The sequence below is a fragment of the Euprymna scolopes genome, chromosome 34 (assembly GCF_053919585.1).
Source record: "Euprymna scolopes isolate OS-2025 chromosome 34, ASM5391958v1, whole genome shotgun sequence".
NCBI lineage: Eukaryota > Metazoa > Mollusca > Cephalopoda > Sepiida > Sepiolidae > Euprymna > Euprymna scolopes.
The window spans coordinates 79,210,057-79,227,801 of NC_136515.1; the positions used below are offsets into that span (position 1 = coordinate 79,210,057).

General features: G+C 35.8%; 1 protein-coding gene across 1 annotated transcript in view; it reads right to left on the bottom strand.

Moving 5' to 3' along the window:
• LOC145259303 (bridge-like lipid transfer protein family member 1) overlaps window positions 1-17,745 on the bottom strand; it is a 454,810-nt gene that overhangs the window by 319,094 nt on the left and 117,971 nt on the right. Inside the window, 6 exon segments of the mRNA XM_080117188.1 lie at window positions 1,720-3,514; window positions 4,806-5,051; window positions 7,813-7,989; window positions 11,041-11,178; window positions 12,494-12,688; window positions 14,585-14,900. Of these exon segments, the coding sequence (XP_079973314.1) occupies window positions 1,720-3,514; window positions 4,806-5,051; window positions 7,813-7,989; window positions 11,041-11,178; window positions 12,494-12,688; window positions 14,585-14,900 (2,867 nt within the window).

A 17,745-nucleotide genomic window follows, 5' to 3' on the forward strand; every position in this document is an offset into this window, starting at 1 on the left:
ATTCCATAAACAAAGCTTATTTCTTAGAACTCAGTTCCGTTTTCTTGCTTTCCAACCGACTACAATATGGTTATCTTCAAGTCCAGCATGAACCAGTTCGTGATGAGCCATCCCCAAAAGTAATCCAATTTACCAAATTTTCACTACTTACGATTGCTACGATATTTTCTCATTGACTACCTTATCCTCGATTTTCCCATTAACCCTTATCCTCGAGTGGCCTGTAGAGGAGCTCCAACCTTGATAGGATACAAAACCGTCTTCAAAATCTAGTGGGCAAGGACCTTTTACTTACTTGTACTTGAAACGACATTCACCCTGGAGGAGTTGAGTCGGCTTCATGAAGATGCACATCTCGTATCGCTGCGGCCCAAGCCCGACGATCGGAGGCAAGATCCCGAGTGAGCAACAGGCAGTCACGTCTCGAACGAGACAGGCCATAGATGAGCGGGCCCGAAATAAGTTCAGCGTCGGTTTTGATAGTCCCGAGCCACGTTCTTAGCTGGCCATCGACACGTTTTTTCCAGCCGGGTAGAGGACGTGGGGAGATAGCCTCGTGGATAAAGACCCCTGCATCACGGCGAGAGGCATGACTATTTTTTCACAGAGATGTTGCAAGTCTGTCTCTGCTCTATCATTATTTTTATGGTAGGTGCTTGCTTGACTGAGCTTCAACCTATTCCCCCACCTGCAAAACATTCACAACAAAACTTATCTAGCTACAATCACTGTCAACAATTTCTCTTATCTGTGCATAAAACTAAATGAAACCTCTATAAGCAATTTTTTTTTCTTAGAACTGTCCATCTGTAAAACACAATACCATGGCACTGGTTCTCAGCTTACTATGACATGGCCATTTTCAAGCATAATCTAAATAATTGCTTGTTTAGCCCTCCTCTTATATAATTTAACTCTACCCAAGTTCCACCATTACTGATCATCACGGTGGTGTTTCACTGTCTACCTAACACTTAGTAACCCTTATCCTCAAGTGACCTCCAGTCTTTATAAGCAGTGACCCCCCTCCCCCAAGTAAGAAAAAAAATATTATAAACAACTTGGAAACATATCATAAAAATCTTATAAAATAAATAAAATTTTTAATTAAAATAAGAATGAATTGGTACAAATACATCGGGGACACTGCCAAAGCTGCTGCAAAAACTGTGGGCTCCCTCTGCCATGCTAGAAAATTATTCACAATTCACCAATGCATGGAATATTGCTGCCACATCTGGGCTAGAGCATCTACTACAAGTTTCCCCCTCTTAGACAGGATCCAAAAAAAAAAAAAAAAAAAAAAAGTCTCAAATCTAATAGATTCCACACCATCCAGCAAGCTCCATCCTCTGTCTCATCACCACATCCCTGTGCCTGTTTTACAGATATTGCAATGAAATGTGCCCTAATGAACTTACAGTACTTGCACCTCCTTGTAAAATCTCAACCCTTCATTGTTGAGGCACTTACAATACCGCAAAGCCTTCTTTATAGTTCTCCTTTTAGATTGCCAGACTTCGAAATTCCCTCCGTGTTGCCTGTTTCTGTGATTGTACTAACCTGCAGAAGTTTAAACGTAATATGAGCAGACATCTCGCTGCTTAATTCTCTATATAGTGCAGCTGTAAATCCCACACAACATCCCCTTATATCCAAGTGGCAAAATATGCCTTGTTTGGGCTGTAAAACAAAAAAAAAAAAAATGTTTTAACTTACCAATTTCTTCCTCTTCAATGAGAGGTTCCCAGGGATCACTTGGCCCATCATGCAGGGGTGTCTGAGGAATGTCTATTTCATCACGTGGCTTCATCATGCCAACAGCGAAGCCCTGTTTCACTTTATTGAAATGTGGTATCCACGATTGCGTGGGGCACGATCGACAAGGTGCGTATGTGAGTGATGAATAAGAAAAGAAAGAACTGTCATGTTTCATGCCTTTTGAAGATGTTTTGTGAGTGGCTGAAAATGGAGATGGAGTCGACCAATCACTGCAGTGCATCTGGGTCAGGTGATTAAGATAACAAGACATCAGGATTGGAGACTTTGTGATTGGTTGGTTCATTTGACCATGGAGATCGACTAAGGAAAGATCGTCGAGAAGTATATTAGAGGTGACGTCGTCTGGGGAAGAAATGGCAGACATGAATGAAAGAGTCGAACTGGACGATGTCGAACTAAGACTCGCTTTTGTGCGATTCTTGTTCCGCTTTGAGCTGCCCCTATCGACACTTTTGCTCCGCTCACGTTTCTTCCGATCTTCCTTGACCTCTGCCGTAACTGTGCTTGTGCTGTTGTCGGAGATCTTAGCTTCACGGTTCACAATCTTATTATAGAATTGACGCTGTAATTCATTCTCCGACAGAATACCATCGTCGTCTGCAGTAAAATAACGCTCACTCTCTATAGACGTCATCGTATAGTACTCGCCACTCGTGCATCGGCTACGACCCGTTTCGGGACTGGACCACGGATAGATTCTTGTTGGGGAGCCAGTTTTGTTAGCAGTACTGTTGAAGGTTGCGCTCTGCAGTCGAGCAAATCCAGAGGAAGGGGAAGAAGGGTAACTGTAAATGGATCCGTTTGAGCTGGCTAACGAACCGTGACGGGCATAGTCACTACTGTACACTGGACCAGAGCTGCAACTGCCAAAATCTGCCTCATCATGGAGGCTGTTCAGACTTGTCGGATCAGCAGTTGAAATCCCGTCAGAAGCGAGACTCATGGTTTTATCTTGACCGTCTGTGCTACCATAGACAGTTCCAGAAGTTGTAGTATCAGGCCCATGTGTGTTAGAGGTTACTGTGCTTGATGAATGTGAAGTACCACCATCACTATCCTCCTCCTCTCCATTTTGTCTGCCTTCGTTAATTGTGGACTGTTTCGGAAGGCTATCCATCAAGGTTACATTGGTCATTGGTGTATCCGGGCTTCCATAAGTACTCATATAACCCCGTGTAAAGATCAGGCCTTTGGAGATTTCAGGTGATACGGATCCTTTGGAGTTGTTTACCTCGAACATCAACTTATCTTTACAAAGTAGACTTTGTCCGAACCCAAGGTCAGCATCCTCTGGAAAAACTTGGGAAACAGCAGCATTGAGATTCCCAGAAGCATATTTCCCTGGGTGGAAGAATCCAAGTCCATTTTTATTGTTGCCGAAGAATTTGCAGCCGCCCAAACAGCCGCATTTACGCGTGACAGCCGGCGTAACATTGGCCATGTCAGATGTCCACATAAACCAAAGACGATGAGTTTTTTTATCATGAGATTTGAGAAAGTCGTCTTGTATCCTGTGAAACTCCAAGTTGGGTAGCGCCATAGCTGCTTCAATATTGATAGGTCCCAAAGACACTGCTCCAGATTCAACCCAGACCTCTGGTTGACCGTCAGCTTGTCTCATGGGAGCAGCAGATATGTTTTGGGTAAGCTTGATTTGTTCAACCAGACCCGTCACACCTGCTCGGGTTGTGATACCGTGGAGATTACATGTGGAAAATCTGATTGGAGACACCTGAAAAAGAAAATATTTGGATAATTTTATGCAAATATAATGCTTCTATGGATACTGGGAGCTGTTTATGTGGGAATGGAGATTAGGTAAGGTGTAGGCAGTTGTAATTGTCTGTATTTTTGAGATGAGGTGTTTTCATTTATTGAGATTGTCGGACTGACTTCCTCATTTTGGTTGTTCTAGTCACGATGCTTCGGCCGTTTTGCTCTCCGGCCTTCATCAGGTGTTTTGTATCGAACTGGGGAACCGTTTGTTAGGATCTCGAACCCAACCCTTCATTATTATTACGGGGGTAACGTGTTCGGACTCCAGCTAGGCTCTGGAATATAGTTGCCGATTCTCTGTTTTGAATGTTACTGCCTTTGTTCAGGATTGAATTCAGCACCTTTGGGTAACTGTAAACTTTGATACAACGTCTAGGACCACTCGGCCATATGTCCTAGTGACATATTTTTATGTCCTAGTGACATATTTTTATGTCCTAGTGAGATATTTTTATGTCCTAGATTGTTGGTCATTCATGATTGAAACTTGATGGACAAGTCAGGCATAGACTAATGTGTATCTGTACCAAATATTGCTGAATTGCAGAAAGGATTTGAAGGGTAATCATCCTATAATTTAGAAGCCTTAATGTTGCACTCGTGCAATTTAGGTCAGACAGCCAGATTTGGTAGCAGCAAAACCCAAAAATTGTAATCAAGAAAAAGCTTCCTCAGCCATTTTCAGCCTCTAACACTATCTCAGGAAGAGACCAAACTGCAGATATTGACTCCTTCATCTTCTGATACAGATATCCCCCTCTTCTATTCTAAAGGTGTCCCTCCTGGTTCAGAAGCACCACATGTCCAAGAACGGGAATGGGTCAATAGAAAGGTTCTATTGCCAGACGGGGCTACAAAAGCAATCCTATCTTTTGCAAATGTAGAGAAAAGTTCTCATATTTAGAAAGTTTGGAGGAGAACGCAACGAGATTTACAGTGGTATATGTGTGTATATTTGTTTATTGTCAGTGTGTATATGCATAATGTGAGTATGTGTGGAAGTGAAACATAACCAACAAAAGTTGAGGACATGCGTTGCATGTAGAGATACAATGGCTATGTAATCAGAGCCTTAAAAGCACATGTGGGAATACTTGGATTCCTTCAATGAGACACTAAGGAAGAAACCTGTCTGGTAGGGTTAAAAGGTTTGATAAGTCAAAATGTGATGACGTCTCTCCCTACCTCGATCTATGTAATACCTGTTGTTTAATAAACAATGGGGCAGTAGTAACAGAAAGTCTTACCTGTAAATTTAATGATGAACCATACTCGACTAAATGCAAATTAATTGAATCGATGGATGCCCGTGTCATTCGGTACTTGATATCTTCGGGTGAAGGACAGCAAAAAGGATACTGGGGAAACATTCGACATTGCGGCTGCGGTAGACCATGCTGACACATGTGGTATGGAATCGGTGATTGCAAAACATTTTCAGAATCTTCGAGAAGCATAATAAAAGTCTCAAGGAATTCCACCAGATTTTGCACCTACGAAATAGAGAAAACAAAAACCCATATTCTGAAGAGGAATTCATTCAATGACGAAATGCTATTTCAAACTTAAACGTGTTCGATCATAAGACAGACTCTTATAGAAATGCATGGATGCATCTAAAAATGCTATTGCAAACTCAAACAGAATTTCTATATCTAATACATAAAATGAAGTCAATCTGTTTGTAGAATTTTTCTGCATTATACACTAACATATACTAACCAGAATTGTGGAGTTAGAGGTTTAAGAAACTCTAGAAGCTAGAGTTAGAATTTCTTGATAATTATAGGAATCAGAATATTTGGCACCTCTTGTAGTCCAAATCTTTGGCATCCCTTGAAGTTACACACTTTCTGAATTCATAGCCCTAATATCAACTCAATATTTAATTCTATATCACCAATTATATATTTGGAGAATTAGGCCATGTTCTTACATAAATATATTTTTAATCTATTTATATTTATTTTTTATCAATATTTCTTATTAATATGAAGAGTATAGATAGGAAGAGTTTTTCTGTTACAGAGAGAAGTCTTCTTTCCGTTATTTATTAATATGTACAGTAAAATTTACTCACATTTTTGTTATTCTTAAAATACATCCATTTAGTCTGCTTATTTAGCGATGAAAATGCCATTTAAAAATTAAGAACTTTCTGGATGATTAGAAAATCAAATAAAGTTTTATTTCAAAATTATTTTTGGTTTTTGAGATTTTTTGTTATTAAATATTTTTTTCATAGAAAATGTGAACAACTTTTTTCATAGAAGATGTGAACAACTTTTTTCATAGAAGATGTGAACAACTTTTTTCATAGAAGATGTGAACAACTTTTTTCATAGAAGATGTGAACAACTTTTTTCATAGAAAATGTGAACAACTTTTTTCATAGAAGATGTGAACAACTTTTTTCATAGAAGATGTGAACAACTTTTTTCATAGAAGATGTGAACAACTTTTTTCATAGAAGATGTGAACAACTTTTTTCATAGAAGATGTGAACAACTTTTTTCATAGAAGATGTGAACAACTTTTTTCATAGAAGATGTGAACAACTTTTTTCATAGAAGATGTGAACAACTTTTTTCATAGAAGATGTGAACAATGTTTTTCATAGAAGATATGAATAATGTTTTTCATAGAAAATGTGAACAACTTTTCTACTCAAAATTCGCTCCAACTACGAAACCTACATTGATTCAGACTTTATTGCAACCGTCCATTATAACTAACGTATACTTTTTCTGTTTCCACAAGAGGTTGACCCCTTTAGGTAAATACCACCAACAAAATGGAAAGGAAAAAGAAAAAAAAATCACTAAATTTTCTTCTATGAATAAGTTGTTTTAACAATGAAAATTTCAGAAAAATGTTTTAAATCATTTATCATACTAGGGGGACCTGCAGAAATTCCACATCAGGAACTCATTCATATGTAATATATATTGATGTTGGTATTCTGCGGATGTTCAGCATGAATGAAGACGCTCAGATATTATTGTAGCACTTTTGTTAAAACTGCAAAAGTATTTATCTAAGCTAAAAAACAGTTCACTTCTTGTAAGTAAAAAAAACAATACTTGAGATGAGATCGAAACCAATGACAGTAAGTCAAGTACGATAACCATTAAGCCAGCTTGCTACGATCTTTAAAAAGTGTTTCCAAACCTACTTATTCTTAACATAAGGAAGCTGTAATGTGAATGATTCATGCATACAGTTATGAAACAGTTAACAAACAGATAAAAATCCGATGACTCCACCTCAGTACCAATCTTTCAATTTTTACCCGTGAACACCACTTTATTCCAAATGAAAACCATTTTCCACATGTCTGAACACCCTAAATACCAAATTTCAAGTCTGCAGATTAAAAATTTGTTGAATATATATAGGTTGAGAGTTGTCCTCCCTCATACACACACATTCTCACTTTTATAGATATACAGATAACATATACATTCTCTATAATTTGTTTGGCTTGGCATATACCATGTATATTAGAGTATAAGTTGTTAGATATAATGAAAATAGGTTTGGTTTGGTTGTTTTGTTTTACGGCATATCAACCCTTTTCGGGTTATTTAATGCTGAATCCAGTTATTTTGAAAATAGTATTCATGTTGCATCCAGTTATTTTGTAGAAGTTTTTATTCTCCAATCTCTTTGTATTTTTAATCACTAGTTTGTAGTGTTTGGTTTGGTTGTTTTGTAGTGGATTTTATCATTTTTGTTCCCTGTCCTGCAGAACATGAATGAGTTTTGCAATGGGAGAGGGAAAAGGGTTACAGTACTAATGTTTGGTACATTTTAAGTTAGGAAACCAGTCAGGAAGTGGGGGAGATAGAGAGAAAAAAGGGAAATGGGAAGGGGGAAAAGGTGGGTTGTTGTTTTTGTTTTTGCAAAAGGAAGCAGATAAACAAAAAGCATCAATGTTACATGCATTTTGTCTCAGGAAGCCAATATCTTCAGACAGCCTGATCAGGTAGCACCAGAGGAAAATAGGATTTTGATTTTAGATGCATGAATACAAAGTTCAATTTCATAAAATAAAGAATGTATAAAATTCTCCCTTCTTACTGAATGACTCTATGACTTGTCGATACGGTATATCAATGCAGGATTCAAAAACTCAGATAAGTATGTTTAATTCTAAAGAAAATTAATGTTTTGTATAAAAATTAAATTAATAGGGTATGCATATTTTACATATTTTTGGTGATAACAGTAAATCATATATTTTTTTTTTACCTGCGGTGAAGTAAGTCGTCCAGTTAGGTTGCCAACAATAGCTTCGACAAGCCATGCATATTCCAGCGTTTCCCGGTCGAGAGGCATGCCCTCTCCTGAAAACATAGCATGACCTCTAAATTGTAATCCCGACAGGGCTAAATGTCCCTCATAGAGGGAAGCATGGTCAGAATCTCTCTGAAAAAGAAAAAAAAAAACATACAGAAAAGAAATTAATCAAAATCTATATATAAAAGACAAAAATTGTTTGTCTGCCTTCTCCAACTGGTTCTTGTACAGAATTCCCTTTATATTAAAAAGAAAAAATAAACCGAAATCTGTATGATGTATGTACTCCTGACAAAAACAAAAAACATCATATTCCAAAAGTTACAAAAAGTGACCAGGTAGTTTTATTTTTATAAAGGAAATCATTTTTAAGCAATTAATGGGAATTCATAGGCATTACAACATAAATCTTACAAGCATTAGTCAGTTCGTTCCTTTTTTATATTTTTTAGATATTCAAAATTGTGGACAAGACAGATGCTCTTCGGTTACTCATAAAATTTGATTTTCTTAGTTAAAAATAACACTACTTGAATAATTTATGTGATTTTTGGAATACGTTATTTTTTGTTTTGGCATAACTACTTACATTATACAAATTTTTCTTTATTCTCATTTTTTAACATGGGGGAACTCCGGACAAGAACTTTCCAATTTTCCCATCGAATGCAAGCCTAAAATTTACAAATTCTTAATAAATAAATCTAAAAAAAAAAAAAAAAAAAAAAAAACTGAGCATGCAGGGCCCCTTTCCACAAGTTAAAAATTTACTTTCACCATGACTAATGTTTGTGCAAAATTAAAAAAAATAATGTGTGGTTATTGACAAAAGTGTAAATAAATGAACTGATGAACGATTTGGGAGTAATTTTGCCAGCTAGGGGGTAAACCAGAGTTCTCCCGGAAAATCCATTTTGCCAAAAATTTACTTTCACAAAGACTAATGTATGTGGAAAATTAAAAAAAAAAAATAATCAAATGGCGTGGTTATTGAGAAAAATGCGGACGGACAAATGGGAGTGAATTACTAGGTCCAATCCCTCGTTTGTCAGGAGATCAAAAAACACAAATTGCATACTTGTCTCAAAATCTTTCCCATATGAGGGGCAAAACACTGAACTGCTTGCAAAACATATTTTCAGAGTTGTATTTTTTTTCCCCCACAGGGAAGTTTTGCTGTCCTCAGAGTTCAGTGATCTAATGAAAATCAGTGTATAGTGTATTTCTAATACAAATAATTTAAGACTAACAAGTGCTCCATCGTGATATTGATCAATTTTCAATCTAGAAGTGGTACTCTGACTTTATAAACAATCAAGCAAGGGAAATAATTTTCTCTTGTAAATTACACGGTGCTCCACAATAAACAGATTTTTACTCTAAATGCTAATCCTGGACTTTATAAACTATTAAGGAAGATAATTCTTTCTTTTAAAGTCTACATAAAAAGATAGGGTTCTTCTTAGTTATTATAGCGAAATTCGAAAATTGAAATATTGAATTCCAAATGAAATCAATGGTATCTACTGAATTGACAAGTCACACTAATGAACATATCCAAAAATTATGAAAAACAATAATGTGGCACTATTTCCTTGTGCCACTGTTTCTAACACACTCTGCAGCATGGACGGGTGGTAAATTGTCCATGAGCGTAGAGATACAAAGAAATCCCTTCCCATAATTCCCTTGCTATCTTTCTGTCTCTTTCCTGAACGACCACCATGATGTGAGGACGCATATTTTGTCTCTCCGTAAATGAGGGGGGCACCCCCTCCCTCAACACTAGTTAGGGTAGGTTAGTTAGCTTCGAAAAGCCTATTATCCAGTTTTAATTGTAAAAATTAATTGTAATATGCATTGTAATATATATTTTGTAAAATAAAATAGTTAGTTATACCTTATGTATATTACAATTGTGTCGCGTGTCATTTTTCTTGTGTCTGCCATGAATGCCTTCATAAATGTCTGAAGTCGAAAGGCGGCCCTGAGGACAAAGAGATGAAGATTCCCACCAGAATGCCACCAGGGTGAAGAGATTATCTTGAGAAAAGAAAGGAGCCACACCCAGATCCAACATCTCAGGTATGATTTTCTTCTTGCTACACAGACCCTAATGACTGGCCCATCTTCATATCTTCATGAGACCGCTTTAAGACATTTACTATAACACGTCTGTCGGTCACACCTCAGTGACCGGCTGATAGTGGTATAATAAGGTAGAAAATTAATTTTTGAAGACTATTAGAAAAAACTGAGTTTTGCAAAAAAAAAAAAAACAAAGTTAGAATCCAAGTCATATTATTTCGTTGCTCCATCTTACTTATATCCCATCAGTAGATAAATGTAAATAAACTTGCACTTTTCATGCAACAAGTTTGTCTGTTTTGATTACAAAAACCACAGCAAAAGAATAAGAGTGTGTATATAATTTGACATACATTTGATAAAACTGCAACCAATAAATTATACAGATCTGCCTATATAACAGTAATCCAAATAATACCAATTAAAAAACTAAAAGAAATTTACTTTCACCATGACTAATGTTTGTGTAAAATTAAAAAAAAATACAATATCTACAAATACTTGTCCTAAATTGTTCTCATATGTAATCAAATTGTTTTTTTAATTCATTCATCATTTTCAATCCTCTCATAATATTCTTCAATATTTGATTAACAAACTATGCTATTAACGCTTATCCTTGAGTGACTTTTAGTCTTGATAAGTGATGTATCATTAATAAAAAAAATAAGTTGAAAACAAGTATGAAAATAGGCTCTTCAACAAGAATAGCATAATATTGCGGTCCTGTTATAACAATATTTCTTCTACTCCCATTTTTGCCTATATGGATTTACCGTATATAGCATAAGCATGGATTGACAGGTATCTTGTTTCTAGAAATTAGTAATATTTTACTAATGTCTGTCTTGCTATAAACCTCTCTTTCTTAGTACCAACTTATTGGTTTTTTCCATGCTATTGTGCCCCTTTATCATATAACAAATTTAAATAAACAATAGACAAAATGTAATCAGATTAGTTCTTTTAACATCTTAATGGGTTATTTAGACTCTGTTTTAATTTAATAGCTATTTTTGCTTATCAATCGGTGACCTGTACATTGTTTTCGTTTGCATTGAAAGGGTTTGAGAATAGAGTAAATGAAAGTACCTCTACTGAATCTCTTGCAAGGAGTACTGATGGGGAGATGAGTAATTGAAGCTTTGTTTCTTGATAAGTTTTATCCATTTCAAATCCCAACCGCTCAAGATAAAGAGAAGGGCAAGGAACATCATTTGCATTGCAATTCTGAAAAAGAAAAAAAAAAAGAAAATTTGAAAATTAGCGGACGTTAATAACATGCTTGCCACCACCCCGCCCCCTTCCATAATTAGATTTTTGGGGATCGTCGTTTTTTTTTTTTTTTTGTTTGGGATTTTATTGCAGTAGTTTTCAACTCAAAAACTAAAAACAATTAAGATGACGTGCTACTGAGGCTAGTGATAAATAGTAACTGTAAGAGACATGCATGGGAGCACTCGAGAACTGTGTGTGTGCTCTCACTGGACATCCCTTGAGATACAAGAATGCATTCGCCCAGCAGTGATATAAAGATGTCACGAGTGGCTTTGTAGGTTGCTGGTGGCCCATGTTGGTGTTACTGGTAAAGTCTGTGTCAGGGTTATCATTTGCGTGCATAGTGGTGTTACTGGTCAAGTCCATATGAGCATATAATTTTGGGTACGTGTCGGCGATCATTCAAAGTCAAGAGTACTCTTGCATTTATTTTTTTTTTTTTTTTTTTTTTTGACACAGTAAAAACGTATTTTAAATATGAATTAAAATTTGCAAGTTAAGAAGACAATATCAAGGCAGAATTTTTTTTTTTAAATAAACATTTATTTGTATCATTTGGAGTTTTCGGACTACTGTTCTCATCTTGAGTGTTATTTTCACAACTTTTCAGCCAATGTGATTTTTGGAATATGTTATTTTTTTTGTTTTGTCATAACTACTTACATTATACAAATTTTTCTTTATTCTCGTTTTTAACATGGGGGATAACACACAAGATGAGAACAGCAGTTCAAATAATACAAATCCTGATCTCAAAAAATCTAAAACATAAAACTAGTGATTTGGTAGAACTAAACTGATTCCTACTAAAACATGGAATTCTTACTAAAACATGGAATTCTTATGAAAATATGGAATTCTTACGAAAATATGGAATTCTTACGAAAACATGGAATTCTTACTAAACTATGAAATTCTTACTAAAATATGAAATTCTTACTAAAACATGAAATTCTTACTAAAACATGAAATTCTTACTAAAACATGAAATTCTTACTAAAACATGGAATTCTTACTAAAATATGGAATTCTTACTAAAATATGGAATTCTTACTAAAATATGGAATTCTTACTAAAACATGGAATTCTTACTAAAACATGGAATTCTTACTAAAATATGGAATTCTTACTAAAATATGAAATTCTTACTAAAATATGAAATTCTTACTAAAACATGGAATTCTTACTAAAATAGGGAATTCTTACTAAAACATGGAATTCTTACTAAAACACAAAAAAGTGATTGCATTAAAATGATATAAATTACCTTAACAAGGTGTATTTGCATGTCATGCAAAGTTAACGACACTGTCACAGACAATGGGCGATGCTTTCTCGGATCAAAAGAGCCTGGTTTTTCTTCACTTGTCGACAAATTTGGAAAATTCGCATCACTTTCTTGCTCGTTTTTTGGAGTGCCATAAAAGTCAGTGAAATGCTGGTCTTCTCCAAAATAATTTTCCTAAAAAAAATACAAATAAAATTTTTTTAATTTCTTAGATTTTCATTAATAAAAACATCAAATTAGACTTTCATTAATAAAAACATCAAATTAGACTTTCATTAATAAAAACATCAAATTAGACTTTCATTAATTCATATTCATTGCATGACATCACAATCGCAGTGGGTGCATCGATAAGACCATTTGCAAGCCTATTTTTTTTTTTCGTGCTCGCATTTTTTTGGGTACTCGCTGCTATTTTGAGTTATTTTAATTAATTTTTTTTTTTTGTTAAACCAACCCCCTTACACACACCTCGACACACCCGGTCAATGCCGGGCACACAGGCAAGTCTATTATATACAGGGCATATGTCTTTTCGTTTGTGTGTATGTCTGCTAAAAACTTTTGACACATGCGACCAACACTGACAAAATTGGTATCGTTTTAAAGCTTAGACTCTCAGACGATAAATATCCAAAAATTGGCCCAAAACATTTATTCTTTCAACGTTAACTGGGCTGTTTTCTACAAGGAAGGGTCACTTTTTTTTTGTCAACATTTTGGCAAAATCATCATATGCCTTACAATGACTAGCCTCATTTTGAAACCGGCCGATGTCATTTGTAACGGTGGGCATGGGGGCTAAACGGTTGGGTTTTTTTCATTTTCTTTTCCTCCTTCATGTTCCAGGTTCGAGCCTGTCTGACTGCCTACTACTTCTTTTTCATTTTTTTTTTTTACTTTATTAATTTTTTTTACACTTTACACTCGCATGGGTATTCACTGCTATTTTCAATTGTTTTTTTTTTCTTTTTTTTAAGGGGTTTGGTTAATTTTTTTTAAATTTTCTTAAGGGTTCCGTTGCTAATTACCCTAACCATATAAAACCTATCTACACCCGGGCAATGCCAGGTACCCATGCTATTTTTTTTTGCGCCCTTACAAAATTTTGCTTTTGGTTTCGCTTCTGGCTGATGGCACCCAAACGACGCTCTCCCACCCCCGTTGTCGCAATTTTTTTTTTTTTAATTAAAAGCTGATTTTACCACCGGGCAACCTCCCCACTTCCCAATTTTTTTTTTTAACGTCCATGCAACGCCGGCTACCCCCCCCCCATCCCCACCAGTCTATATATATATATATATATATAGATAGATAGATAGATAGATATAGACTGGTGGGGGTGGGAGGTGGTGGTGGCCAAAAAAAATTGGGAAGTGGGGAGGTCTATATATATATATATATATATAAAAGGCAAAATGTGTGTGAGTGTGTGTGTTTGTATGTCTGCAAAATAAGTTTACTAAGCATCATCGGACTGGGTCGAAACCAGTATCATCTGAAAAAGCAAGCGATGTCTCGCTCAAATAATATGTGAGAATTAGAAAAAAAAACAATCAATTATTTTGTACAGAAATAAACGTTTATAACAAGGGAGGGTTGAAAAAAATTGTTCTTGTTTTTTTTTAACGACTTCAACAAGTATGTATACGCGTCAGGCATTCTTTTTTGAATTGTTTTAAATAAAAAAACAAGTTCGGCAAGATACACTTGAAGAAGGTTGGAGGTTACATCAATCAAAACAAAGTGAGAATAAAACTCAAGATGAGAACAATAGTCTGAAGAAGCCAAATAATAATTAATAAAATGTCCTTCTTCAAAACAAATATGCAAATATCTGCAAGTTCAATCAGATGTTTTGCTGGTTTGGCAGATCAAGAGGAGGCTCAATCCGTTTTCTCTGAATAGCGAGGCTCTTGTAAAAAGCCAACTTAATTCATAATGCGTGAACTACTGAATCTCTTCCCCATTTTCTAAACATTTAAAAATATCCATTTCTTTCTCTCTATCCATAACATTTCTTAGAAAACAAAGGCGGATGTTTTGAACAGTTTTCTTAGAATTACTGACCTTTATATTCCACATGGTGAGAAGTAGCGATCCAAACAGACATAGAACTGACGGTCCAACCTCCAGCTCGACACCGATGAGATCTGGTTCCATCGAGGTGACGTCAAAATCATCAGGAGGCTTCGAGTAAAGCAATTCATGTCTTATGGGTCGCAATGGAATGAGAAGAGCTTCCTCCAGCTCGAGACCAGAATTTATGTTATCCTCCAACCCAGCCACGGGGTCACTACACACATGTAAAAGTGGCATCGGGTGGTAATTATACGTGATGCTCAATGCCGCGATTGGTGTCGTCCAGCAATCGATCCAACCAGCACTGAAAAAAAAATATATCTTGATTAAAAAACAGAGTTAAAATGGTAAAATAATAAGTTTTGTTGCCTATCCAGAATTCACCCGATATTAAAAAAAAAAAAAAAAAAATATGTATGATGTATGTGTTGTATCAATAACGTGGTTAACACAGTACAAGCTTAAACCAACTTGCATGTGTTCAAGTTAAGTGCAGAGAGGTCGAAAAGTTAAGACTGACAGGTTCCAAACTTGTTGACTTCCGTTAACGGATGCATTGCACCTGTGTGCTAGCAGGGGTTACGAGGAAGGTCGGTGCCTGTTGAGTGCAAGTTGTGTTGACAGGATTTGTCACCACCACACCACACTTCAATATATAAGGAAGAGACACACACAAGTTTTTAGTCAGACTAGAATCAGAGTCAGAACAAGAGTCTTGCAGTCAAGATGAGGAAACAGAAAAGAATAAAGAGATCTGAATCATTTCAGCGATGCAGAGGCCCTCCCAGAAATGAGGAAAATCCTTAATAAAGGTTGTTTACAAATAATAATAAACAAGTCATGTTTTAGGAACATGCGTGATTTGATTTCCAGATTGTAGGCAACCGCCGTGAGAGGCACTGACCAAAGAAAGGAGAAAAGGTTTTTTCTTGTTTTTTTTTTTTTTACATAGAGGTCACCACTCATAAAGTCTCAGAGGCTACTGGAGGATAAGGGTTAAAGAATGCACAGTAGTCAATGGGACATCTTAGTAATCACTAGTAGTGGAAATTTGGTACATTGCATTATTTAAGAGGATGGCTTATCAAGAACTTGTTCACGTTGAACTTAAAAACGACCATATCGTAGTCAACTGGAAAGCAGGCAAACGGAACAGAGTTCCACAGGTGTGCAGTTCTAAGAAAGAAGCTTTGTTCATGGAATCTATGTTTAGGTTTAGGCAGTGTTTTCAGCTAGACGAGTGTTTCTTGTGAAAGTCTGGCAGGGGGAGGGGGTCCATAGATTGGAGCTCAGACGAGCACTTGCCATGAAAATAATGATAAAGCAGAGACAGACTCACAATGTCTCTTCTGTGAGAAAGAGGTTGCAGGGAAGAGAAAAGGCTGTATACACACGTGCACACACAAAGACAGTTGACCAATGGCCAGTTCATAGTTATATACACACACCATACAAATTTTATAGACCCGGTATGTAACATCCGTACCCATGTCAGAAAGAAAATATTTTACATCAAAAATCATGTAAATTGATCAAGCAGTTTTATTTTTAAACTAGCGGGGGTACCCGGCATTGCCCGAGTGTTTGTTTCCGGGACGGGGGGGGGGGGGGGGGTTAAAAAATGTTATGGTAGGTAAGTAGGAAGGATCAAACCCGGAGTCATGAGTAAAAGTAGGAAAATAAAGTGTGAAAAAAAAAAAAAAAAAAACATCTGCAACGTTAACAGTTCGGCCACCAAGAAAAGTCCATTCCAGTTGTTTAGGGAAAAAAAAAAAAAAAAAAACGACTACGGTAGGTCGGCGCGAACGTGAAAATATAATGTGAATTGTCCAGCACGCTAACCACTACGCCACAGAGCACTGCAGCTTAGTTTAGTGATTTTAAATAACTTCACATGAAAGAACTACGAAGCCAAACCGGTGTTCTCTTCTCAACTGTTCCTTGTGAACGATCCCCAAACGGTGTTAAGTGGTGGCAGGGGGAGGAGGAATTTATTAGAGAGAAAATATTTTACCACTTCCATTGATCTTAACTGATTTTGGCCGTGACTTCTCAGCAGAAAAAGTATAGAAATCTAAGATTATCGAGGAATTTGAGAAATAATAACACACCTCAGATATTGTTCTGCCGTTTGTGCATATTATATTTGCATGAAATATCTTGATTTTTAATCCTATTAATGTCAAAATCAGACGGGGAAAAAATGAGTTCATTTTATTTATATAGAGATAAGTAACTGGTATCAAAGGTACGATAAGTTACTTTCCTCCCTAGCTCAATAAATTTTTAGTGTTTTTTTTTTTTTACTTTAAAACGTTTATTCGGTTCCAAAAAACAAGTAGTGTCTAGTGTTGCGTGAGAACGATAAGTTACTTTCCTCCCTAGCTCAATAAATTTTTAGTGTTTTTTTTTTACTTTAAAACGTTTATTCGGTTCCAAAAAACAAGTAGTGTCTAGTGTTGCGTGAGATGATTCCAATATTTTTCCTGATTCCGATACAATTACCGATTCTGATTCTTTTAAAATATTTCAATACCAAGCTATAAATTTGTGCTTTTTTTTTGGGGGGGGGGGGTACTGTAAATACCGGTGTAATACATGCATGTATTTTTCAGAAATGTAAAAGTACACTTGTAGATAGAGGGAGAGGGGAGGGGGAGCTATAGATTTTAGTTTTACTGGTAGTTAAAAAATGCATAATTATTTTATCATTAGTACCAGAAATGGAAAAATTAATTCTTAAACAAAGATTAAAAAAAGAAGAAAAAGATAATTAAAAGAATCGTTTTTGGAATTGGAAAAAAATTGGCACAATTTTTTTCCAATTCCAAAAACGATTCTTTCAAAAAAGATATGATTTTCTTGAGTGAAGAGCTTAAGAAAACCAATAAATAAACATTTGTTTTGAAAGCGAATCAAATATAAGAGAATCAAATATCTGACTTACAAAAAAACAACAACAACAAAAAAACAAATGAAGCGAGGATTAGATTTGAAATTGTCAAATTATGCAGAAATGAAAGGAGGAAAATTGCCAACATTCAAGAAGATAAATAAATAAAACTAACTGAATACGCACCATACGAATAGTGCTAAGTGCGTTTTTATCAGATTTATATAACACCATGGGATGTCGCTTAGAAGTTGAA